The sequence below is a fragment of the Balaenoptera acutorostrata genome, chromosome 16 (genome assembly GCF_949987535.1).
Source record: "Balaenoptera acutorostrata chromosome 16, mBalAcu1.1, whole genome shotgun sequence".
Taxonomy (NCBI): Eukaryota; Metazoa; Chordata; class Mammalia; order Artiodactyla; family Balaenopteridae; genus Balaenoptera; species Balaenoptera acutorostrata.
Genome location: NC_080079.1, coordinates 15,566,458 through 15,592,265, shown reverse-complemented (window position 1 = coordinate 15,592,265; position 25,808 = coordinate 15,566,458). Strand labels below are relative to the sequence as shown.

The following is a 25,808-nucleotide window of genomic DNA, read 5'->3' as shown; positions in this document are numbered from 1 at the left end:
CTGTTAAGTGTAGTGATACTATATGGCTTTCTCTTCTCTTCAGTTCTTAACATCACATGTTTTTTCAAAATTCTGTGGTGAATTTCAAGTGTAAATTGGACATTGCTTTCAACCCACTGGTTATCTGGAAATATAGATCTACAGAACACAATGTTAGGTGGTGGGAATTAGGAATTTTTAATACATGAAATCTCTCCTTTAAAAATAATCATAGGAATCAGAACACAAACTTTAACTGTGCTTAAATTAGGTTTGGCATTTGTTGTGTAGTTTCATTTGTGAAGAACTTTCAGAACTAATTAGGTAAAGTGAAACAGTTGCAAAGTAATAAGTAAAATATTTTAATAAATTGCTGGGTTTGTGTGACAGAGGCCACTGTTAATATGGTATACATTTTTATATTTACTAAATGTTTCCAAAAATACCACAATAAAAATACTTTAGTTTTGGTAAGTGGAATTAAACCATTTGCTTTTAAAACTTTATAAGCTATGTAAATATTATACATATATTTGAAAATATGCATTGGTTATATTGAAAAATTTTAGTAGATGTGCATTCAGGATTCAGAAAATTCTGGTTTTCTGTCTGTGCTTAACATTCTTTCATTGATGGAAGTATCAGTCCCTTAAAAGGCAGCCATCCGATTATTTTACATATTTAAAAATTTTATTTATGTTTAGAAGAAATATGCATTTCTTGTAATTTGCACTTGGTTTTTCATGACTATATAGAACTGTACATGTGCAATCTAATCACTCTTCCACATATTGGCCCTAAAATATTTTGAGATATCTTATTTTCAGCTTATCTTCCATTCTTTAGATAAGCATCTTAGTTCCTTCAGTCTTCACATAACAAGCTTCCCACTCACATCTTTTTAACAAGATGTTAATGATTTACCTTAACACAGATGTTAATGATTTAAAGAATATTTTCTAATAATAATAAAAACAGGCCTTACTCTGTGCTAGGTGCTGGTGTAAGCATTTCACAAGTATTAACTCATTTAGTCCTCAGCGTGAACATGCAAATTTGTGCTCTTTTTACCCCATTTTACAGATAAGGGAACTGAGGCACAGATGTCTCACACAACTGGCCAGTGATCACACAGCTAGTAAATGGCAAGATCAGGATTATGTAAATATAAGATACACATTATCTTAGTTGACCCTTAGTCATCTTTATCACACTCCTATCACAGGACAGACTGTACTGTGATGATCTATTCAAACTTATCAGAGCCTAACAGAGCAGGATGTGTTACCTAATGTGAAACCATTGCTTTCCCTTGTTCTGGGCATCTTTTATTAATATTTTTATTGCAACCTAAAATTATATTTTATACTAATATTATTATTTTGACTTATAGTTAGCTTACAGACAACAAAACTTATTACTTAGTTCATTGGTTTTTGTTCTTTATATAACTGCTGGGGAGTAAGGTATACTTTACCCTGTACTTGTCAATTTAATGTTGTAATCTCAGTGAAGGGCTTGACATATATTGTTAAAATAGTTTCAGCTCATCATTACTTTTGATTCATAATTCTGGTATCTAAAGATTTAATTAACTCCTCCTTTTATTAAGTCAGTGGTTGTTTAATAAGTACAACTTCTATGCCTTCATCCTAGGAATTGACAAAAAATGTTGAAGAGCAAACTACTGGCAATAAAAAAAATAAGGATGAGAATGTATAGGTTAAAAGAGATTCAATAGACACATCAGGCAACTTCAATGTGTGGATCTCATTTAGATCCTGATTCCAACAAACTTCCAAAAAAAAAAGAAGCTTATAAGATAGTTAGAAATCTGAACACTAATTGGATACTTGCTGATATTAAAAATTATTAACTTTTTTTTTTTTGGAGAATCACAATGCAAACCTCTAGGGGTTTTGGAGTAAAGCCATAATCTCTTCTACAGATAACTTTTTGAGAAACAGTTTCTGTTTTGCTAGCCAGTATAATTCTTCCCACTGTCTGGAAGACTTTCAGTTGTTACTGCTTTTCCTAGAAATGCTTGGTGTAAGTCATCTGGAGTTCTCTTTGTGGCAGGATTTTAAAATCACAGATTCAATTTATCTGATAGTTCTAAGACTACTCAAGTTTTTTCTCTCTTGTCAGATTTGGTAACTTGATTTTATTTTCAGAATTTGTTCATTTTATCTAAATTTTCCAATGTATTGATCTAAAGTTCTTCATAATGTGCTTTTAGTGAAGTTTAAAATATTTTCTAGCCCTACCCCTTTTATATTCCTAATATTGGCTGCCTGGGTCTTCTTACTTTTTGTCTTGATCAGATTCTCCACAAGATTGTAAATCTTAATACTTTTCAAAGTACCAACTTTTGGGGTTATTGATTTTCTTAATATATTAATTTGTCTATTTTATTCTTATTTTTATTATGACCTCATTTTAATATATTTTGATTTGTTATGCTTTTTTCCTTTTTATATTGATGCTTAATTCATTATCTTTCAGGTTTTCTTCATTGAATTTTTAAAAATATATACATTTAAAGCTGTAACATAAACAATGTAAACATGGCTATAGTTGTATTCTACATGATTTGGTATGTAGTATTTTAATTGTTATTTAGCTCAAAATGTGTTTAAGATTCCATATTAATTTCTTCTTTCACTAATGGGTTATTTAGAAGTACAGTTTAAAATGTTCAAACATGGGGTTTTCTAGTTATTTATTTTTTATTATTAATATCTAGGTTATTGTATTATGGTCACAGAACATATCCTACAGGCTTCCTCCCTCAAAATTATTAGGAAATATTTCAAAAATACTTAAAGGTTGAAAGAATTGTGCAGTGAATTCTCATAGACATACTACTTACCTTCTACAATTAATCTTTTGCTTTTTCACTTACCAGTGTATGTATCTATTTCTCTGTCCATCTATCTATTTTTTGGGTATATTTTAAAGACTGTTGCAAACATAAGTACACTTGACTTCTAAACATAATAGCATGCCTGTTGTTAACTAGAGTTCTGTACTCATGTTTTTAATGTAAAAGTTACATACAGTGGAATGCACAGATTTTGTGTACAATTCAATGGGTTTTGACAGAACATACATCTGTAACCCAAATTCATATCAAGATATAGGACACTGACCATTACTTGAGAAAGTTCTCTCCTGATCCTTCCCAGTTGATACCTGCCCTGCTTCCTGATTTTTTTCATCATCAAATAGTTTTGCCTGTTCTGGAATTTCATGTAAAGGGAATCACACATCATGCACCCTTTTTAAAATAAGGCTTCTTTCACTCACCATGATGCTTTTGAAATTTATACATGTTGTGTTTATTAGTAATTTGTTCCTTTTTGTTGAGTGCTTTTTCAGTGTATGAATACATTGCAGTTTCTTTGTTCATTTTCTCATTGATGAACACCTGGGCTGTTTCCAGTTTTGGACTGTTATGAATAAAATTTCAGTGAACATTCTTGTACAAGTCAACTAGTAGACATGTTTTTATTTCTCTTGTCTAAATACCTAAGGATGTTGGTTGGGTCAGGAGGAAGATATATCTTTAATTTTTTAAGAAAGTGCCAGACCTTTTTTCCAAAGTGACCTAATACATTTGTTTATTAAGTTTAGTTAATTACTTGTGTTGTTCAAATCTTTTAGATCTTTACTGATATTTTGACTGTTCTGTCAATTGCTGGAAAGGGTACATTAAGTTTTCCATGATGATGTTGATTTTGTAAATTTTTCCTTACAATTTTTTCAATTTTTGCTTTATATATTTTGAAGCTTTATTACTCTTTTGGAATATTGGTCTTTTAAAATTCATATGTAGTGATCTTTACCTTTAGTAATCTTTTTGCTGCTTTTCCCATAAAGACTATTATTGTATTCTGATATATTGTGGTCATCCCGCAGAAGGGAATCCCCAATATTTGCTTTGGATGTTGAGGCCGATGGTGCCAAGAGAGTATGAAACACGAATACCAAGAGAGTATGAAAGACTTATTATTCACAAAATGAGGCTTTCTGACGTGTGCAGGACAGGCTCCCAAGCAGGTCTGAAAATGGCTTGAGAGAGCAGGGAAAGGAGATTGGCTTGGTTATGTAATTTTACAGTGTGGGTAAAGTAAGGGAAACATTCATGCAAGCTGGGTCTTGCTTGGCTTAAATTTCCCCTTGACACCATAGCGGGGAGTAATAAAACAGTTGGTGTTTTATTTATAGTGATCCCAACGTATCCTTGCCAGTCTATTTCACAAATCACTTAACAATTAACTTAATAAAAATCTTTTCTCCTGTATTACGTACTTCCAGTGATCAGTCATTCACATGAATAATGATATTGTCTTGGAATAATGTGTTAGCAGGGAAGGTGGTGAGGAGTTGTTGGATTCTAGATTTGTTTTGAAAGTGGTGACAACAGGAATCACTGAGAGATCATGTAAAATGTGAGGAAAAGGAGTCAAGGATAGCTCTAAGATGTTTGGTTGAGCAACTAGAAGAATGGAGATGCCATATACTAAGTGAGGGAGGCTGAGAAAGGCAGATTTACTTGTCCCAGCACATATGTGTGTGTGTATAAAAACTTCAGAGTGCAACTTGATAAGCTTTAACAAATCGATATAGTTGTTTAAGTGCTACCTCAATTAAGATATAGAACGTTTCTATTACTCCAGAAAGTTTACTTGTGACCCTGTGCAGTCAATCTCTCATGATCCTCTAGCTCCAGGTAACCGCTGATCCGTTTTCTGTCAATATAGTTTTGCCTCATTTCAAATTTCATATAAATGAAATCATGTGGTATGTGGTCTCATTGTATTGGCATAATAATTTTGAGATTCATCTAAATTTTTGCTCGTGTCAGTAGTTTGCTTCTTTTTAATCTTTTTAATCTTGAATGGGATTTCATTGTATGGGTAAGATATAATTTGTTTATGTGTTCACTAGTTAGTGGACATTTGAGTCCAGTTTTTAGGTCTTTTGAATAAAAGCTGTTGTGAATATTTGCATACAAGTCTTTGTTTGGGCATATGTTTTCCGTTCTCTTGTGTAAGTGCTGAAGAATGGGATTGCTGGGTTATTTGCAGTTATGACCCAGTGTTTCCTCGCCTTTCCTGTGTCATGAGAACAATAGCAAATGATAATAGGAAACGTGTAGAAAAAGACATGATTTACAACATAATCAAATTGCTTAACACCAGTGACTTTTTCTCATTTTTCTCATTATCAACTGCTCTTTTTAATTACTCAAGTAATAAATAACAATTACATAAAAGTCTGCAAATTCAAATAAGCAAAAAAAAAAAAAAGAATTACAGTTTTCAATAGCTATGATAAGTATAGAAGAAAGGCAATGACTATGTACATTTTTAAAATTGAGCCCCTGCAGTAAATTCACTCATTAATTATAATTTTAAAAAATAATGAATGATAATATTTATAAGGTGTAGCGGTAAATGGATGGAGCTTCTCACTTGAAAGTGACCAGCCTGGGTGCTTAAGGCCTGAGGTTTTTTTAAGAAATAAATATACAGTTGTTCTTTGGTTGAAAGAGTTTCCTTTCCCCATTGAATTACCTTGGTAATTGTGTTACCACACAATTGTGTTGAAGAGTCAACTGACCATTTATGTATGAGTCGACCTTTGGTCCGTTGGTGTGTATTATGTATATTATGTTTAATACCACACTCTATTGATTACTGTGGCTTTGTAAATCAGGCAGTGTCAGTCCTCCATCATTTGTTTTTGTTTGTTTTGTTTTCAAAAGTTTTGGGCTCTTCTAGGTCCTTCACATTGCCATGTAAAATTTAGAATCAGCTTGTCAGTTTATTAAGAAAAAGCATGTAGAGATTTTAATTGGGGTTGCATTACATCTATAAAGGGGAAAATTGAGCCTTTAACAATATTGAGTCTTCTAACTCATGGGCATGGTATATTTCAGCATTTGGCACCCTACAACTTTGCTGAACACACTTACTATTCCTTGTAGCTTTTTGGTAGATTCTTTCTTATTTTCTATATAGATGATCATGTGTTATGCTCATGCTAATAAACATTCTTCCTTTTCAATCTATATACCTTTTATTATTATACTGCTAGGATCTCTGGTACAATATTGAGTAGAGGTAGTGAGAGCAGACATTCCTGTCTTTTTTTCATATTTTAGGAGGGAAAGCTCCAGTCTTTTAATTACTGTAGTATTACATTAGCAGTATGTTTTTTTAATTCCTTTTATCAGGTGAAGGAAATTCGCTTTTATTCCTAGCTTGCTGAGTATTCTTCATGAATAACGTTAAATTTTGTCAAATAATTTTATGCATCTATTGAGAAGATAATTTGTTCTTTTATTTTCTTTGATTTCTTAATATGGTGAATGACATTGACCTTCAGATGTTAAGCCACTATTGCATTCTTGGATAAATCCCACTTGGCCATAATGTATTACCCTTTTCATATACTGCTAGAATTGATTTGCAAAAATTTTGTTAAGGATTTTTATGTTTATGCTCATAAGAGATATTGGACTATAGTTTACTTTTCTTTTAATGTCTTTGTCTGCTTTTACAGGCTGTAATGGTAAAATGATTTGGGGAGTGGTAAAATGGGGAGTGATAAAATTTGGGGAGTGTTTCTATTTTATTTTCTGGAAGAGTTTGTGTAGAATTGGTATCATTTCTTTCTTAAATGTTTGGTAGAGTTCACCCGTGAAACTATCTGGCTCAGAAACTTTCTTTGTAGGAAAGATTTTGACTATGGCATTTATTTTCTTTAATAAATGTTAGCAATATTCAAATTATCAATTTCTTTTTGAATGAAATTTGGTAGTTTGTGTTTTCAAGTAATATGTCCATATCATTTAAGATGTTAAAGTTATTGGCATAAAGCTGTTCATTATATTCCCTTATACTTAATATTTGTGAAATCTGTAGTGATATCTCCTCTTATATCTGATATGAGTTATGTGTGTCCTATTTTTCTTGTCTGTCTGACTAGAGATTAATAGGTTAATCAATTTTATTGACCTTTTCAAATAACCAGCTTTTGTTTCCTGTTTTCTATCATATTGATTAATGCTTTGTTACATTTCTTCTTTGAGTTTTATTTGCTCTTGTTTTACTGATTTCTTAAGATGGAAGAATAGATCATTGAAATGAGATTGAGACCTTTTTCTTCTTTTTAAAAATATCAGTATCGTTGTAAATTTCCTTCTAAGCCAGTAGTTCTCACACTTGATGCATAGGAATCACCTAGAAGGTTGTTAAAATAGATTGCTCTGCCCTAATCCCTGATTTTCTTATTGATTATGTCAGGATTGGTGCCAGGGAATTTGCATTTTTAAAAAGTTTCCAGGTAATGCCAATTGATGCTTCAGGGAACCACTGTTGAGAATGACTGCTTTAAGTACTGCTTTAGCTGTATCCCACAAGTTTTGAAATGTTGCATTTTTTGTTTCCATTTAGTTCAAAATGTTTTCTATTTTTCTGTGTGTTTTTTTCCTTTGGCTCCTGGGTTGTTTAGTAGTATTTTGTTTGATTCAACTATTTGAAGATTTTTCCGATATCTTTCTTGCCATTATTTCTTGTTTAATTCTATTATTGTCAAAGACTATGTTTTTTAAAGTTAAAATTTTTCTTGAGTCTTATTTTCTGGCCCAGAATATGGTCTACCTTGGTGAATGTTACATGTGAATTTGAAAAGATGTGCATTCTGCTGTAGTTGGTTGGGGTGTTCTATAAATGCCAATTATATTATGGCTGATGGAGTTATTCACGTCTTCTATATCTTTACTGATATTCTGTTCAGTATTTTTCTTAGTTCTTGAAAAACCAGTGTAGAAACCTCCAGTTATGATTGTGGATATATCTATTTCATTTTTAAGTTCTATTAGTTTTTGCTTCACTCATTTACTTATTTTTAATTTTTTAATATATAATTAAAATTAATTAATTTTAATTGAAGTATAGTTGATTTACAGTGTTGTGTTAGTTTCAAGGGTAGAGCAAAGAGATTCAGTTATGCATACATATATATCTGTTTTTTTCAGATTCTTTTCCCTCATAGGTTCTTACAAAATATTGAGTATAGTTCCCTGTGCTATACAGTAGGTCCTTGTTGGTTATCTATTTTACATATATGTTTCACTCGTTTAGATGTTCTGTTATTGGGTGTTACACAATTAGAATTGTTGGTTCTAATGATAAATTGTCCTCTTTCAGTCCCAGTTTCCTTCTGTTGTCTTTTCTGCCTGAAGAACTTATTTTAGTATTTCCTTTAGAGTAGGTCTGCTGGCCATGGATCAGCTTAATTTTTTTTACATCTGAGAATCTATTCATTTTATGTTCATCAATAAAGGATATTTTTGCTAGATATAGAATTCTGAGTTATAGTTATTTTTATAGTTATAGTTATTTTTCAGCACTTCCTTCTGTCCTGCATGGTTTCTTAGGATAAAATCATAGTCATTAACTGTTGTTCCTCTATAGGTAATTTGTTATTTTTCTGTAGCTGCTTCTGAGATGTTTTCTGCACTTTTAGTTTTCAGCGATTTCATTGTGGTGTGAATTTCTTTGAATTTATCCTATTCGTGGTTTGCTCAGCTTCTTGAATCTGTAGGACTATTAATTTATTAACTACTTTTTAATTTTATTTTTGTAGAGGTTACTCTAGAGTTTATAATATGCTTATTTAGCTTTTCAGATTCTACCTTTAATTAATGTTATACCACTTCACATATAGTGTCAGAAACTCAGACTAGTATCCCTGCATTTCCCTCTTTTAATATCATATCTCATGTTATGAAGACCATAACAAATTGTTATAATTTTTGTTTTGGACACTTAATTATCATTTACTGGGAGGGAAGATGAGAAATGACACCTTTAATATTTACCCACGTATCAGATATTTCCTATACTCCTCATTCATCTGTATAAATCCAGATTCTGTCTGGTTTCAAGTATCATTTTCATTCAGCTTGAACTTTTTTATAGGGCAAGGCTGCAATAATATATTCTCTCTGTGGTTTTTTTTTTTCTTTATCTGAAAAAGGTTTTGTTTTACTTTCACTTTTGGAAAATATTTTGTGAATTCTAAATATTTTAGAATTCTACTTTGATAGTTATTTTTTGGTATAGAATTCTGGGTTAATGGGTTCCCCCCCTTCTCAGTAGTTTAAAAGTGTAACTTCACTGTCTTCTGACTTGCATGCTTTCTGTTGAGAAGTCAAGTGGCATTCTTATTTTTGTTCTGCTTGTTCATCTTAATCACTTCATGCTATTCCTTGGCGTGGGTTTCTTTATTTATTTATTTTTCTCCTGCTTGTATATCATTGATCTTCTTGGTTTTGTGGATTTATAGATTTCATTAAATTTGAGAAACTATTTTTTCAAACATCATTTCTGTCTACCTTACCACCACACTTCTTGGACTTCTATCATAGTAGATTAGACTACTTGATATTGTCATACAGGTCCCTGATATTCTATTCATTTTTTTTCAGGGTTTTTGTTTGTTTTTTTCTGTGCTTCATTTTGGATAGTTTTTATTTCCATATTTTAAGTTCATTGTTCTTTTCTCCCAGAGTATCTAATCTTGTGTTAATTCTATACAATGTATTTTTCATTTCCAGGAGTTTTGTTTGAGTCTTTTTTATCTTCCATTTTTCCCTTATCATGTTCATGTTTTCTGTAACATTATTGAACATATTTGAGTATATTTATAATAGCTTTTTTTTTTATTTTATTTATTTATTTTTATATTTATGGCTGTGTTGGGTATTCGTTTCTGTGCGGGGGCTTTCTCCAGTTGCGGAGAGTGGGGGGCCACTCTTCATCGCGGTGCACGGGCCTCTCACTATCGCGGCCTCTCTTGTTGCGGAGCACAAGCTCCAGACGCGCAGGCTCAGTAGTTGTGGCTCACGGGCCCAGCCGCTCCGCGGCATGTGGGATCCTCCCAGACCAGGGCTCGAACCCGTGTCCCCTGCACCGGCAGGCAGACCCTCAACCACTGCGCCACCAGGGAAGCCCCTATAATAGCTTTTTAAACATTCTCTTCTTTTAATTCTATCGTCTTTGTTATTTCTGTCTCTATTGATTGATTTTTCTTCTTGTTATGGGTCATATTTTCTTTGCCCTCTGTGCCTGTTAATTTTTTAATGCATTTTGAACATTGTATGTTTTTACCTTGTTGGCTGCCGGACTTTGCTGTATTCCTTTAAAGAGTGTTAGACTTTGTACTAACATGGGGTTAAGCTTCCAGTGTAAGCATTTTGGAGGATTGCTTCTGAGGTCTGTTAGAGTGGATCCAGAGCAACTTTTAGTTTATGGCATCATTGTTTTTAAGAACAAATTGAAATCTAAATGAGTCACAGTGTAGAGTTACTTAAATAAGTTATGTATCATCAATACAATGGAATTTAGCTGATAAAAAATAAAAAACGGGACCTGAAAAGATGTCCCAGATGTTAAGTGAAAAAATAGTTGTAAAATAGCATGATTTTTTGGTACAAATATTTACAGGTATGTATGTACATGCAAGTCATATACATTTGTTTTGTATATTGTAATAAAATATTCAGAATTATAGTTTGAAAATATTCTGAACATAACAATTTGTGAAAAATACCTCTAGATAGTGGGCTAGAGCAGAAGGTAACATTCACTTTTGCATTATACACCTCTTTATTGCTACAATATTTTTTGGTAAGAAGTATGTTTATCTTTTTCTGTTAAAAAGAGAATGAATAAAAACATGAAAACCTTCAGTTTGGCTATATATATATATAGCTTTTTTTTTTTTTTTTTTTTTTTTTTAAAGGCAATGAAAGGATTTTCTTTTATTTATTTATTTATTTATTTATTTATTTATTTTTGGCTGTGTTGGGTCTTCGGTTCGTGCGAGGGCTTTCTCCAGTTGCGGCAAGCGGGGGCCACTCTTCATCGCGGTGCGGGGACCGCTCTTCATCGCGGTGCGCGGGCCTTTCTCTATCGCGGCCCCTCCCGTTGCGGGGCACAGGCTCCAGACGCGCAGGCTCAGCAATTGTGGCTCACGGGCCCAGCTGCTCCGTGGCATGTGGGATCTTCCCAGACCAGGGCTCGAACCCGTGTCCCCTGCATTAGCAGGCAGATTCTCAACCACTGCGCCACCAGGGAAGCCCCTATATAGCTTTATATATATATATATATGTGGCTTTAATAAGTGTTTGAAGTATATTAAAGAAATTGTTCCTGATAAGTTATTATTAACTTCATTCTTTGGAAATTACCTCCAAAATGTAATGCCCATTAGTTACAAAAGTACTCTGAAATTTCTTCAAATATGTTTAGTTTTCTCTAAGTAAAATTGGCTTTAACAACCCTTTTTGATACTTCTTTTATGACTACTTTTATGACTGTTGAAGTATCACATTCTACACTACCTTAAAATTGTATAAGTGTGAAGAATTTTTAAGTATCATCTCTATTTTCTGTTATTTGCTTTGAGTATTTTCAGTGAGTTGTCTAGTATGCCAAAGTTGATGTGAAAAGTTAGGGGGAAGACGGAAGTGTGGTCTGGGTGGATATTTAAAGACTAATAATAGATTTCTGTACAGTTGCTCTTTATAATCTAAATTTTTTAAGGCCAACGAGATGTGTATTTTCATCTTCATATTTTTAAAAATATGCCTTGCATATGATTGGGGCTTGTTTTAGTGAATTTGCCATAGAAATAAGAGTCCCTTCTAGATATATCAAGCAGAATGGGAACTTAATATAGGGAGTTAATTACAAAAATCCTAGAGACACCAAAATGAGGGTATCACCCAGAAATCTGGAGCTGCTACATACCCAGGCTGGAGCTTAGGACCACATTTGTAATTGAGCTACTTACTATAGGTGCTACTGCTGCCACTGCACAGGTGCTACCCCTGCTGCTGTTGCTATAAAACCACCACTGCCATTACCTACTGTAGTCACCTACCTGTTCCTTCTGTTAGAGAAGAAAGCAGAATCTTTCTTCCTTTTGCCTTCTAAGCTCTCCCCAGTACTTTCATTGGTGGAGACTGACAGTAACAAATCTGTCAGTGAGTCTTGGAAATTTAATTTTTAGGTTTTTATCAGTAATACAAAGGACTCTTAGAAGGGACAGTGGGACTCATAACCAAGAGATAAAAGACCAGCAGAGTGCTAAAAATTGTTAAGGGCAAGAGTCATATCTTAATTTTAGTCTTTGTAATATCAGTGACTAAACTCAGAGCCTGTGACATAATAGGCTCTCATAAACTGTTTGTTAAGTCTTTTTTTTTCAGGTTTGTTTACAAATACAGAAATGTATGTGAGAATAAAGTTTTCATTTTCTCTCTTACATACAAAAATTAGATATTTTCAATATTTCAGAGTTTAATTAAAATTTGCAAAAAGACCAGTCTTACCTTCAATCCCTAGCACCCAACATAGTAACTAGCACATATTTATTTATTTATTTAAAAAATAAATTTATTTATTTTGGCTGTGTTGGGTCTTTGTTGTGGTGCGTGGGCTTCTCATTGCGGTGGCTTCTCTTGTTGCAGAGCATGGGCTCTAGGCATGTGGGCTTCAGTAGTTGTGGCACATGGGCTCAATAGTTGTATCTCGCGGGCTCTGGAGTGCAGGCTCAGTAGTTGTGGCACATGGGCTTAGTTGCTCCATGGCATGTGGGATCTTCCCAGACCAGGGATTGAACCCGTGTCCCCTGCACTGGCAGGCGGATTCTTAACCACCTAGCACATATTTAATAATTTTTTAAATTAAATGATTATTAGGTATACTTTACTCATAAAATGTGGTATTAGAATGAACTTGTTGGTAGTTTGGTGGTATATTAGTTTTATTTCTAAATACTATTAGAGTTCATGATTTATCTTCTTTCTCTTACAGCATCAAACACTTGGCTTGTTCCGGAAACTAAAGGAGCTATTGTTCAAGGTGGATATGGCCATACCAGTGTGTATGATGAAATAACAAAGTCCATTTATGTTCATGGAGGCTATAAAGCATTACCAGGCAACAAATATGGATTGGTAGATGACCTTTATAAGTATGAAGTTAACACTAAGACTTGGTGAGTAGATTGGGCAAAAGTACATTGTACATCTTGTACTGGTCATTTCACATATGCCAGAGTTTCTCTAGGGTACATAACTAAAATTGAAATTGCTGTGTGTGAGGATATTCACATCCTTAACTTTACTACCTGTTGCCTAATTGCTTCTCAAGTCACTGTGATAATGTACACTTCCACCAGCAGGGTATAAGTGTCCTTGTTTCTTCGTAGTCTCACCAACACTTGGTAATTATGAGGATATTTTCCTTTTGCCAGTGCAGTGGATGCGAATGGTATCGTACTGATATTTTAAGGTGCATACCCTGATTGCTATAGTGAATAAGCATATTTTTATGTGTTCATTTGCACTCGTGGTTTCTATTTAGTGAATTGCTTATTGATTTTTCTAGGTATACAAGTTTTAAAATAGAATTTTTGTTTTACTCATTTTCTTTTGTAGGACCTGGGAAGTGACCCCCTTTTTGTTTTTAAACATTAAACATTCTTTCAAACTTATATGAAATTACTTTATGTGTTTAAATGAAATACAGTTTTCCACCAAATTGTGATTTGTTCTATCCTCTTCACTGTCACTTTCAAACATATATTCTAATTTACACTTTATTTGAAAAAAGGGAGATGAAATTTAAAAAATGAAGACTTTTCCTTTGGGTGATTTTCCTAATTTTCATTTTTTTAGTTTAATAAAATGCAGTATTATATTTTAGTAGATAGGCTACCTTGTTGAGCTATTAGTAAATGTGTGTTTAGAGAAATTCTTTTTCAATGGGGAAATGGATTATTCTGGACTACTATTTCCACTGAGAAAAATTAGGAATTACATCTTTTTAAGGCATCATAGGACTATAAAGACAATCCTATTTGTTGGTCAAGATTAAGGAGAGATAGAATGAAAAGGGAGGTATGATTGGCATTTTGCACAACTTTTGTCCTTGAGACAATTATAAATCCTGAAAACTGCCTGAGAAACTGAGCAGAGCTTTCGTCAATCAATATGGAGGATCAAAATGGATTTCTAGGTGTGCCAAGGAATAGGGGTCTTGTTACACACTTAACGATGTAGTCTGGTTCCTGAAGTTCTAAACCTATGAGTGAGTATAAACTTATCTTTGAATCATCATGGTCTTTCATTGGTTTTGGTGCTCTGCCCATAGTCTAACTTGTGGCAGAGCAAAAGTAAATCCTCTTTTGAGGAAGACAATATCATACAGAGCCTCAAATTATTTCATATACAATATCTGTTACAAAACAAAAAATAATAAGGCTTAGGAAAAGAAAAGCCATGAAAAAAACCCGGCCATTTGAAATATACCTATAGGATAATGGCATTTTCAGACAGAAACTTTAAAATAATTAGGATTTTATGATCAAGGAATTAAAATATAAAGTAGGAAAATATTAACAAACAACTGGAAACTTTTACTAAAGAATCAAATGGAAATTATAGAAATGGAAAGTAGATTAAATGAATTAAGAATTCTTTGGATATGTTTACAGCAGGTTAGACACAGCTGAGGGGGGATTAACGAAATGGAAGATGGGTCAGAAGGAAATACCCATGTTGAAATAAAGAAAGACAAAGAATGAAAAATAAAACAGGGAAAGAAATATAAGGGACTTGTGGAAATGTTCTAACATGCATGTAATTGAGGTCCAGAAGAAGAGGATTGAGAAGATAATGTGGAGCACTGTTTGAAGTCTTAAATGACTGAGAATTTTCAATAGTGACAAAGGATAGCTAGCTACAAATTGAAGAAATTCCTTGAGTACCAAGGGGGTGAGTACAAAGAAACTTACACTTAGAAATGTCACTGTAAAACTGATGAAAACCCAAATAGAATGAGAAAAGCAGCCAGAGGGGAAAAAAGGCATATTCTCTTTAAAGAAGCAACACTAAGACTGACAACTGGTTTTTTAACTGAAAAAACGGAATCTAGAAGACATGGTGTCTTCAAATGGCTGAAGGAAAATATCATCAGTCCAAAGTTCTTCACCCAGTGAAAAACCCTTAAAAAATGAAAGGAAAACATGTACTTTTCAGAAAAACAAGATGAATTTGACAGCAGCAGACCTGCAATACAGCAAACACTAAATAAAGAAAATGCTAAATAGATCTTCAAAATATTGAAGTAGAAGAAAAATGATCCTAGATACTAGAAGGAATAGAGAAATGGAAAGGGTATATCTAAGTGATTATTTATTATATAATACTATAATAGTAATAGAGGCTTAAATATATACAAAATTTAAATGCATGATAATAGCAGCACATAAATCAGGAAGAAGGGTAAACGGTGTTCAACATTACTAAGGTCCTTGTATCATATGGGAATTGATAAAAAACTAATTTATAGCAGACATTAATAGTTAAGGATTTATATTGTAATCATTAGGTAACAACAAAAAATAAAAGTGAAACACTGTATGTCCAACAGGTGAATAGAGGGAAAAATGAGAATAGTACTTAATGCATTTGGAAGAAAACAAGAAAGGAATAGAAAGGAAACAAAGTAAAGTTGGGACAAATATAAAGGAAGATGGTATATTTAACTCCAAATATGTCATAATTACATTAAATGTGAGGAAGTAAATATTCCAGTTACACTGAATGTAGGAGACAAATATTCCAGTCAAAAGCTAAAGATTTTTGGACTGGGTATAAAAATAAAACCTAGCCCTATGCTGCTTAGAAAATATACAAAAAGTATAAAAGTATTTAAAACTTTTGAATCAAAATCAAGATGATTATGATGCTGCCAAGAGGGACATTTATAACTTTAAATGCATTTATTAGGAAAGATTTTAAAAAGCTTGAAAATCTGTCTAAGAAGTTAAAAAAGTTAAAAGAACAGCAGATTAGTCCCAAAGAAGGGATAAAGTAAATAATGATAGGGAAAAGAAAGAGAATAGGAGATAAAGTACAAATTAGTGAAATAGAAAACAAACATATGGTAGAGATGATCATATAGCCACCAAAAATCAACAAAGTTGGTTGTTTGTGAAGAATAATAGGTAAATCCCCACCCAGATTTAGAAACAAAGATTACAGTTGGCCCTCTGCATCTGTGGATTCAACTAACCATGGATTGAAAATATTAAAAAGTATTCGAGAAAGTTCCAAAAAGCAAAGAAAACTTGAATTTGTCATGTGCCAGCAACTGTTTACATAGCATTTACATTGTATTTACAACTGTTTACATAGCATTTACATTGTATTGGGTATTATAAGTAACCTAGAAATGACTTAAAGTATACAGGAGGATGTGTGTAGGTTATATGGAAATACTATGCCATTTTATATAAGGGACTTGAGCATCTGTGGATTTTGGTATCCGGGAGGCTCCTGGAACCAATCTCTCACAGATACTGAGGGATGGAACCAATCTCTCGCAAATAACCCAAATCCAGAATGAAAAAGGACATTACAGACATTAAGTTCTACAGACATTAAAAGGTAATAAAAGCATATGATAAGCAGCTGTATGACAGTGAATTTAAAAAAAATCAAATGAACCATGTCAAATGTCTAGAAAAATGAAACCAGAATTGACACATGGAAAGATAGAAAATTGGAATAACATTATAGCAAAGAAATAGAATCTATACTTGAAACGTTCTTCCCTTAAAAAACAAACACAAACAAAACAAGACAGAATAAAACCAAAAACTGTCCAGGCCCAGATCACTTTACTTTGGGTGAATTTGCCCAAACAGTTAAGAAGTACATATTTAAGAAATGATACCAGTCCTTCACAAAATTTCAGAGAACAGAAATAATTATTTTGCAATTTATGGGGCTGGCAAAACTTTGATACAAAACTATGAAAAAGATATTACAGGTAAGTAATTATAGTGTTATATTTTTCATGAAAATAGATACAAAATATTAAGTGAATCCAGCAATTTATGAAAGGTATAATACATCATTTGTGTTCACTCTAAGAATATAAGGTTAATTAAAAATTCATAAAATCAGAGTAATTAACACATTAAAAGAATAAAGAAGTGAAGGCATATAATCTCAAATGTTGCAAAGGAAAGTTTAGATAAAATTTAACAAGTATTCATGATAAAAACTCAAATACAATAGGAATAGAAGCAAACTATTTGTGTGGTAAAAGGTACAAACCAATAGAAAAACTTTATTGCAAACATTATAGTGTAATGTTGAAAAATTTTCCTTTAAGGTTAGGAATGAATAAGAGTGGCTACTATCAGTGTTTCTATTCAACATTGTATTGGCATTTCCAGCCAGTGCAATAATACAATTAAAGTTAAAGGGAATAACAAAATATAAAAGATATATGGGTAATAGGTTGCTAGATATAAGGTCAATATAAAGAAAACCAATCCAATATAATTCTGTATACCAAGAACAATTAGAAAATGATGATTTGAAAGCAATACAATTTTAAATACAATTTAAAAGCAATACAATAAAAGCAATACAATTTATCATCAGAACATCAACAACCTGAGACGTAAATGTAATGACATATACACAGGATCTTTCCATAGAAAACTCAAAAACCGTGTGAGAAATTGAAGACCTAAATAAATGGAAGATACATAATGATAATTAATTGAAACAATATTGTAGAGATATCTATTCTGCCCAAATTGATCTTTAGATTTAATGTAATCCCAAAACAAAATTGCAGAAAGTATTTTTCTTTTTAGATATTGACATGCTTATTCAAAAATTTATATGAAAATGCAAAAAACCATTCATAGCAAAACCAAAACTTTCAGAAGAACAAAGCTGGAAGACTTCTAGATTTCATGAATTCGAAGCTACAGTAATTAAGTGTTGCTGCAAAGATAGGGACATAGATCATTGTAGCAAATAGGAATTCCCCAGACGGACCTACACATTTATTGGCACTTAGTGTAACAAAGTTGGCACTACAGAGTCGTTTTTTCAATAAATTATTCTGGGCCAATTGGTATACAATTGAAAGAAATGAATGTGGGGCCCTGCTTCAAATCATACACAAAAATTAGTTTCAGATCAATTGTAAATCTAAGTATGGAATGTAAAATAATAAATATTGTAGAAGATAACGGGTAAATATCTTTGTTTTTATTGGCAAAGAAAGACTTTAAAAATAGTATTTAAATAGTACTCTTAATAAACGAAAAATGATAGACTGAACTATGTATGTCTAAAAAATATCACTAAGAAGGTGAAAAGGCAAGCTGCAGTGTAGGAGATATTTGCAACACATAAAGTCAACAAAGGTCTCTATTCCCGAATATGTAGAGAAGTACTACAGATCAACAAGAAAATGTCAGATGACTCAAGAGAAAATGGGCAAGCGACTTGAACAAAAGGATATCCAAATGACCAAAATGCATTTTAAAAGTTGCTCAACCTTATTAGCCACAGGGTAATTTAAATTAAGATAACATTCAGGCACCACTACACATCCACTTAAATGGTTAAAATTTACAAGATTGATAATCCAAGTGTGTATAAACCAGTAGAAGCACTGAAAAACCTTTTGACAGTTTCTCCTAAATTTGAATACATTCACACACCCATATGTAATGTATGTATCCTATGAAATAGCTATTTTAGTTATATATTCAACAAATGCATATATGTATGCAGTACAAATATAGTATACATATATACTATATTTCAGACACTCATTATGCAGAGAAATTGTCAAGGATAAACATCATGAATAGCATGTTCATCAGTATTTAGTAGAATATAAGTAACTAATAACATATTTATAAAATTGTCTTATATCATTTTCCAAAACCTCTGACAGCTACATTTTTAGGAAATCACAAAAACTTGATAGTTTAATAAACTAGCTTTGGATACTTTAATGTAAAACTAATTCTCATTATACCAAATTTAAGAAGCTAGAAGAAATCATTTCATGTAACCAGATTAGCATTAATATGAAAACATATTTCAAGTATATGTGATTTCAAAGATTTTTTAAAGTACAGAATTAATATAGTACCACAGAAGCACTATCTAAAACATCCTGTATTTATAAGAATTCCAATTTCTCAAAAATGATTCCTTTTGTATTGTTAGGATGTTTTATTAATTAGTACTGTATTATCCTTTGCTAAGAGACTTTTAATTTGCTGTAATGATTTTGAGTACCAGGGCCATTATGGTCTTGATTTCTTAGCCTTGTTAGATGAGGTGTCTCATAACGTTTTTTGCACATATATGTTTGTAGAGCTTGTAGTAGGAGCCCACATCTTCATTTTTCTTCTATGTCAAGGCTTTTCTGTGATAGTAGAGACCTCAAAATTTCTTGTCCTATTGTTGAAGTTGTTTTCTCTATTATTGTGTTCCTTTAAAACAATAATAAAAGCACAATATGTTTTAACATATAAGGAACATATTAAACATTATCATTTACAACTTGTAACTGTAATTATAAATTTGGTATTTTTTCCAGTTTTTTCCAGTTAAAAAAAGATTTCAACTATACTTCTAGAAATATTAAAAAAGAAAAGTGGTGAGTCTAATGTTTCCTCATGATTAGATTCAGGGTTTGCATTTTGGTAGATCACTAAAATGTATTCTATGAATTTTTTTTTTTTGGAAAAAAACTTTTACTGAAATAAAATTCATATAACATAAAATTCTCCATTGTGGCCATTTAAAGTGTACAATTCAGTGGTTTTTAGTATATTCATAGTGTTATGCAACCATCACTAATTCCAGAATATTTCCATCACCCCCAAAAAGAAATCCTATACTTTCCTATACCCTTTCCCTCCATTCCCTGGAAACCACTAACCTACTTTCTGTTTCTATGGATTTGCCTATTCTCAATATTTCATATAAATGAAATGTACAGTATGTGACATTTTGCATCTGGCTTCTTTCACTTAGCATAATTTTTCAGGGTTCATCCACGCTGTAGTATATTTCTGTACTTAATTGTTTTTTATGGCTGAATAATATTCCACTGTATGAATATACCTCATATTGTTAATCCACTCATCAGTTGATGGACATTTGGGTTGTTTTCAATTTGGGCTATTTTGAATGAGGCTGCTATGAACTTTCATGCAGAGGTTAACTTTCATATCTTGGTTAAAGTAATGGTTAAAGTGTTTCTACGTTTCTCCACTGTAAAGATACAATTTTTCCTTTTTAAGTTAATAAACACTGTGTGGAGATACTTTGAGACTATGTAAATATTTTGTTTCTTATTAAACTTTTACACACTAGTTTTAGCATCCATTGATCATTCTTGGTATCACTGTGATGGTTACCAAATGGTGATATTGTAATATTATTCCTTGTAAATATCCCAAGTTGTGTGTTCACTTATATCACTATCAATTGATGGATTTTTATTTTAATCAATGTTCTATAATCAATTACTATTCTTTATTTTGGTGTTCAGAGTATCCCAGATTTGGCCATCATGAGCTTCTTTCAGTAAGGCTCCTCTATTCTTTAGACATGTCCCCAGTCACTCTAGTGCATTTCTACACTTTCTGGCACAGATGCAAAAAAAAAAAAAAAAAAAAAAAAATTCTGTTTACATCTTGTAGTTTCCCTGCTGGAGTAAGTCATTTCCCCCAAGAAACCTAGATTACTTTTAGTAGAGAATGGTATTTAAAAACCAAGATTAGGGGACTAGGTATGTTTAATACTTTTTTGATGTGTTTATAGACCCTATCAGAAGATGGAGCCAGAAAATTTACAAAGACACAGATGTTTATACTTATTTATAGAAGTGGGTATATAGCTCTGTCTTTGTATATATGTCTGTCTGTCTAAACCCTGTCTGTCTAAACTGCATAATGATGTAATACAACATTACAGGATTTATTTTAGACTTCTGTCTTCCATATTTGTAAATTCCTTTTGAAAGTGAGAAACCCGGATCCCACTTTACAATTCATATATTTTAAAAAATTATCTGCTTACCAGGTACTAAGGGTTGGGTTTATTTATTGCAGTAAAGATATCATATCTGGAAAAGCAACTGCAGTTTTTATCACCACCATTTTATTTTGTTGTCCTTTAATTAATAGACTTTAGTTTTTAGAACAGTTTTAGGTTTAAAGAAAAGTGAGCAAAAGGCATGGAGATTTCCCCAATACTCCCACATCTTCACCACCCCAAGTCCCTCTATTATTAACATCTTGCATTAGTGTGGTACGTTTGTTACAATTGATGAGTCAATATTAATACATTATTATTGACTAAAGTCCATAGATTACATTAGGACTTACTTTTGTGTTGTTGGTCCAGTGGGTTTACACCATGTATAATGACATATTCCACTGCTACTGCATCATATAGAATAGTTTCAGTTGCCCTAGAAATCATGTGTGCTCACCTCCCTCTCTCCCTGCCCAACCTCTGGCAACCACTGATATTTTTACTGTCTTCATTGTTTTTGCCTTTACCAGAATGTTATATAGTTGGAATCATACAGTATATATCCTTTTTTAGATTGGCTTCTTTCACTTAGCAATTTGCATTTAAGGTTCCTCCAAGTCTTTTCATGGCTTAATAGCCCATTTCATTTATCACTGAACAATATTCTGTTGTATGGACGTGGTACAGTCGTTTATCCATTCACCTACTGAAGAACATCTTGGTTGTTTCCAAGTTTTGACAGTTATGAATAAAGTTGCTATAAACATCCACTTGCAGTTTTTTGCGTGGACATAAAATTTCAACCAATGAGTGCAATTGTTGGATTGTGTGGTAAGGGTGTTTATTTTTATGAGTATGTTTAGTTCTGTAAGAGTGGTTGTACTATTTTTCATTCCCACCAGCAATGAATGTTGCTCTGCATCCTTGCTAGCATTTGGTGTCAGTGTTTTGTATTTTATCCATTCTAATAGGTAGTGGTATTTCATTGTTTTAATTTGTAATTCCCTAATGACCTATAATGAGCATTTTCCCATATGCTTGTTTTGCCATCTGTATGTCTTCTTTGGTATCTGTTCAGACCTTTTGCCAATTTTTAATTGGGTTGTTTGTTTTCTAATCGTTGAGTTTTAAGAGTTCTTTTTATATTTTGGATTCAGGTCCTTTATCAGATATTTGTTACAAATATTTTCTCTGAGTCTGTGGCTTACTGTTTCATTCTCCGAATGGTGTCTTTCACAGAGTCAAGGTTTTTAATTTTAATGAAACCCAACTTATTATTTTTTTCTTTCATGATTTGTGCTTTTGGTGCTGTATCTAAAAAGTCATCAGTAAACTCATGGTCACCCAGATTTTCTTCTCTATTATCTTCTAGGAGTTTTATAGTTTTGCATTTTACATTTAGGCCTATGATTCATTTTGTGTTAATTTTTGTAGAAGGTGTAAGATCTGTCAAACTTCTTTTTTTTTTTTTTTTGCATGTGGATGTCCAGTTATTTCAGCACCATTTATTGAAATGACTGTCCTCTCTCTCTTGAGTTGTTTTTGTTCTTTTGTCAGAAGTTAGTTGACTATTTGTGGGTCTATTTCTGGGCTCATTATTCTGTTCCATTGATCTATGTGTCTGTTCTTTCCCCAGTACCACACTGTTTTTATTATTGTAGCTTTATAGTAAGTCTTGAAGTCAAGTAGCATTAGTTCTCTGAATTTGTTCCTCTTTCTCAATATTGTGTTGGCTATTCTTGTGAGAATTTTGATGGTATTGCATTGATTATATAGACTAAGCTGGGAAGAACTGACATCTTGACAGTAGTGAATCATCCTATCCATGTATTATATATGGCCTATCCCTTTATTTACCTCTTTGATTTCTTTCATCAAAGTTTTGTAATTTTCCCAATATAGATCTTATACATATTTTGTTAGATTTATACCCATTTCAGTTTTGTGGGGTGCTATATAAGTGTTGTGTCTTTATTTCAAGTATCTGTTGTTCATTGTTAATATGTAAGAAAGCGATTGACTTTCGCATATTAACCTTGTATCCTACAACCTTGCCATAATTACTTATTAGTTCCAGGAGTTTTTTGTTTTTTTGTTGTTGTTGTTGATTGTTTGGGATTTCTTACATAGGCAATCATGTCATGTGTGAAAAAAGACAGTTTTATTTATTCCTTCCCATTTTGTATATCTTTTATTCCCTTTTCCTGTCTTACTGCACTAACTAGGACTTCCAGTAAAATGTTGAATAGGAGTGGTGAGAGAGTATATCTTGCCTTGCTCTTTCTTAGAAAGAAAACATCTTTCCATTTTCTTGTCATTAGTATAATTGTTTTTTTAATAGATCTTTATTGGAGTATAATTGCTTCACAATACTGTGTTAGTTTATGTTGCACAACAAAACGAATCAGCCATATGCGTACACATGTCCCATATTCCCTCACTCTTGAGCCTCCCTCCCATTCACCCTATCCACCCTTCTAGGTCATCACAAAGCACTGAGCCGATCTCCCTGTGCTATGCTGCTGCTTCCACCAACCAACTATTTTACATTTGGTAGTGTATGTATGTCGATGCTACTCTCCCTTCACCTCAGCTTTGCCCTCCCACCCCATGTCCTCAAGTCCATTTTCTATGTCTATCTCTTTTCCTGCCCTGAAACTAGGTTCATCAGTACAAATTTTTTTTTTTTTTTTTACATTCCGTATATATGTGTTAGCATATGGTATTTGTTTTTCTCTTTCTGACTTACTTCACTCTGTATGACAGACTCTAGGTCCATCCCCCTCACTACAAATAACTCAATTTCGTTTCTTTGTATGTCTGAGTAATATTCCATTGAATATATATGCTACATCTTCTTTATCCATTCATCTGTCAATGGACATTTAGGTTGGATCCATGTCCTGGCTATTGTAAATAGTGCTGCAATGAACATTGTGGTACATGTCTCTTTTTTTATTATGGTTTTCTCAGGGTATATACCCAGTAGTGGGATTGCTGGGTCGTATGGTAGTTCTATTTTTAGTTTTTTACAGAACGTCCATACTGTTCTCCATAGTGGCTGTATCAATTTACATTCCCACCAACAGTGCAAGAGGGTTCCCTTTTCTCCACACCCGCTCCAGCATTTGTTGTTTGTAGATTTTTTTCATGATGGCAAGGTGATGCCTTGTTGTAGTTTTGATTTGCATTTCTCTAATAATTAGTGTTGTTGAGCAGCTTTTCATGTGCCTCTTGGCCATCTGTATGTCTTCCTTGGTGAAATATCTATTTAGGTATTCCACCTATTTTTTAACTGGATTGTTTGTTTTTTTGATATTGAACTTCATGAGCTGTTTGTATATTTTGGAGATCAATCCTTTGTCTGTTGTTTCATTTGCAAATATTTTCTCCCATTCTGAGGGTTATCTTTTGGTCTTGTTTATTGTTTCCTTTGCTGTGCAAAGGCTTTTAAGTTTAGTTAAGTCCCATTTGTTTATTTTTGTTTTTATTTCCATTACTCTAGGAGGTGGGTCAAAAAAGATCTTGCTGAGTTTTATGTCAAAGAGTGTTTTTCCTATGTTCTCCTCTAAGAGTTTTATAGTGTCTGGTCTTACATTTAAGTCTTTAATCCATTTTGAGTTTATTTTTGTGTATGGTGTTAGGTAGTGTTCTAATTTCATTCTTTTACGTGTAGCTGTCCAGTTTTCCCCGTACCACTTAATGAAGAGGCTGTCTTTTCTCCATTGTATGTGCTTGCCTCCTTTGTTGTAAATTAGGTGCCCATATGTGTGTGGGTTTATCTCTGGGCATTCTATCTTGTACCATTGATCTATATTTCTGTTTGTGTGCCAGTACCATACTGTCTTGATTATTGTAGCTTTGTGGTATAGTTTGAAGTCGGGGAGACTGATTCCTCCAAGTCTGTTTTTCTTTCTCAAGATTGTTTTGGCTATTTGGGGTCTTTTGTGTTTCCATACGAATTGTAAAATTTTTTGTTCTAATTCTGTGAAGAATGCCATTGGTGGTTTGATAGGGATTGCATTGAATCTGTAGATTGCTTTGGGTAATACAGTCATTTTCACAATATTGATTCTTCCAATCCAAGAACATGGTATATTTCTCCATCTGTTTTTGTCATCTTTGATTTCTTTCATCAGTGTTTTATAGTCTTCTGAGTACAAGTCTTTCACCTCCTTAGGCAGGTTTATTCCTACGTATTACATTCTGTTTCTTGCAATGGTAAATGGGAGTGTTTCCATAGTTTCTCTTTCTAATTTTTCGTTGTTGGTATATAGGAATGCCAGAGATTTCTGTGCATTAATTTTGTATCCTGCAACCTTACCAAATTCATTGATTAGTTCTAGTAGTTTTCTGGATTTTCTATGTATAGTATCGTGTTATCAGCAAACAGTGACAGTTTTACTTCTTCTTTTCCAATTTGTATTCCTTTTATTTCTTTTTTTTCTCTGATTGCTGTGGCTAGGACTTCCAAAACTATGTTGAATAAGAGTGGCGAGAGTGGACATCCTTGTCTTGTTCCTGATCTTAGTGGAAACGCTTTCAGTTTTTCACCATTGAGTATGATTCTTGCTGTGGGTTTGTCATATATGGCCTTTATTTTGTTGAGGTAGGTTCCCTCTGCCCATTTTCTGGAGAGTTTTTATCATAAATCGGTGTTGAATTTTGTCAAAAGCTTTTTCTGCATCTATTGAGATGATCATATGGTTTTTATTCCTTAATTTATTTATGTGGTGTATTACATTGATTGATTTGCATACATTGAAGAAACCTTGCATCCCTGGGGTAAATCCCACTTGATCATTTTAATGTGCTGTTGGATTCTGTTTGTTAGTATTTTGTTCAGGATTTTTGCATCTGT

At 32.7% G+C, this 25,808-nt stretch overlaps 1 protein-coding gene across 1 annotated transcript in view; it reads left to right on the top strand.

Moving 5' to 3' along the window:
- The window catches only part of ATRNL1 (attractin like 1), a 706,302-nt gene that overhangs the window by 79,398 nt on the left and 601,096 nt on the right, over positions 1-25,808 (top strand). The window contains exon 9 of the mRNA XM_007173145.3: positions 12,879-13,062. Within this exon, the coding sequence (XP_007173207.2) occupies positions 12,879-13,062 (184 nt within the window). The remainder of the gene's footprint in view (positions 1-12,878; positions 13,063-25,808) is intronic.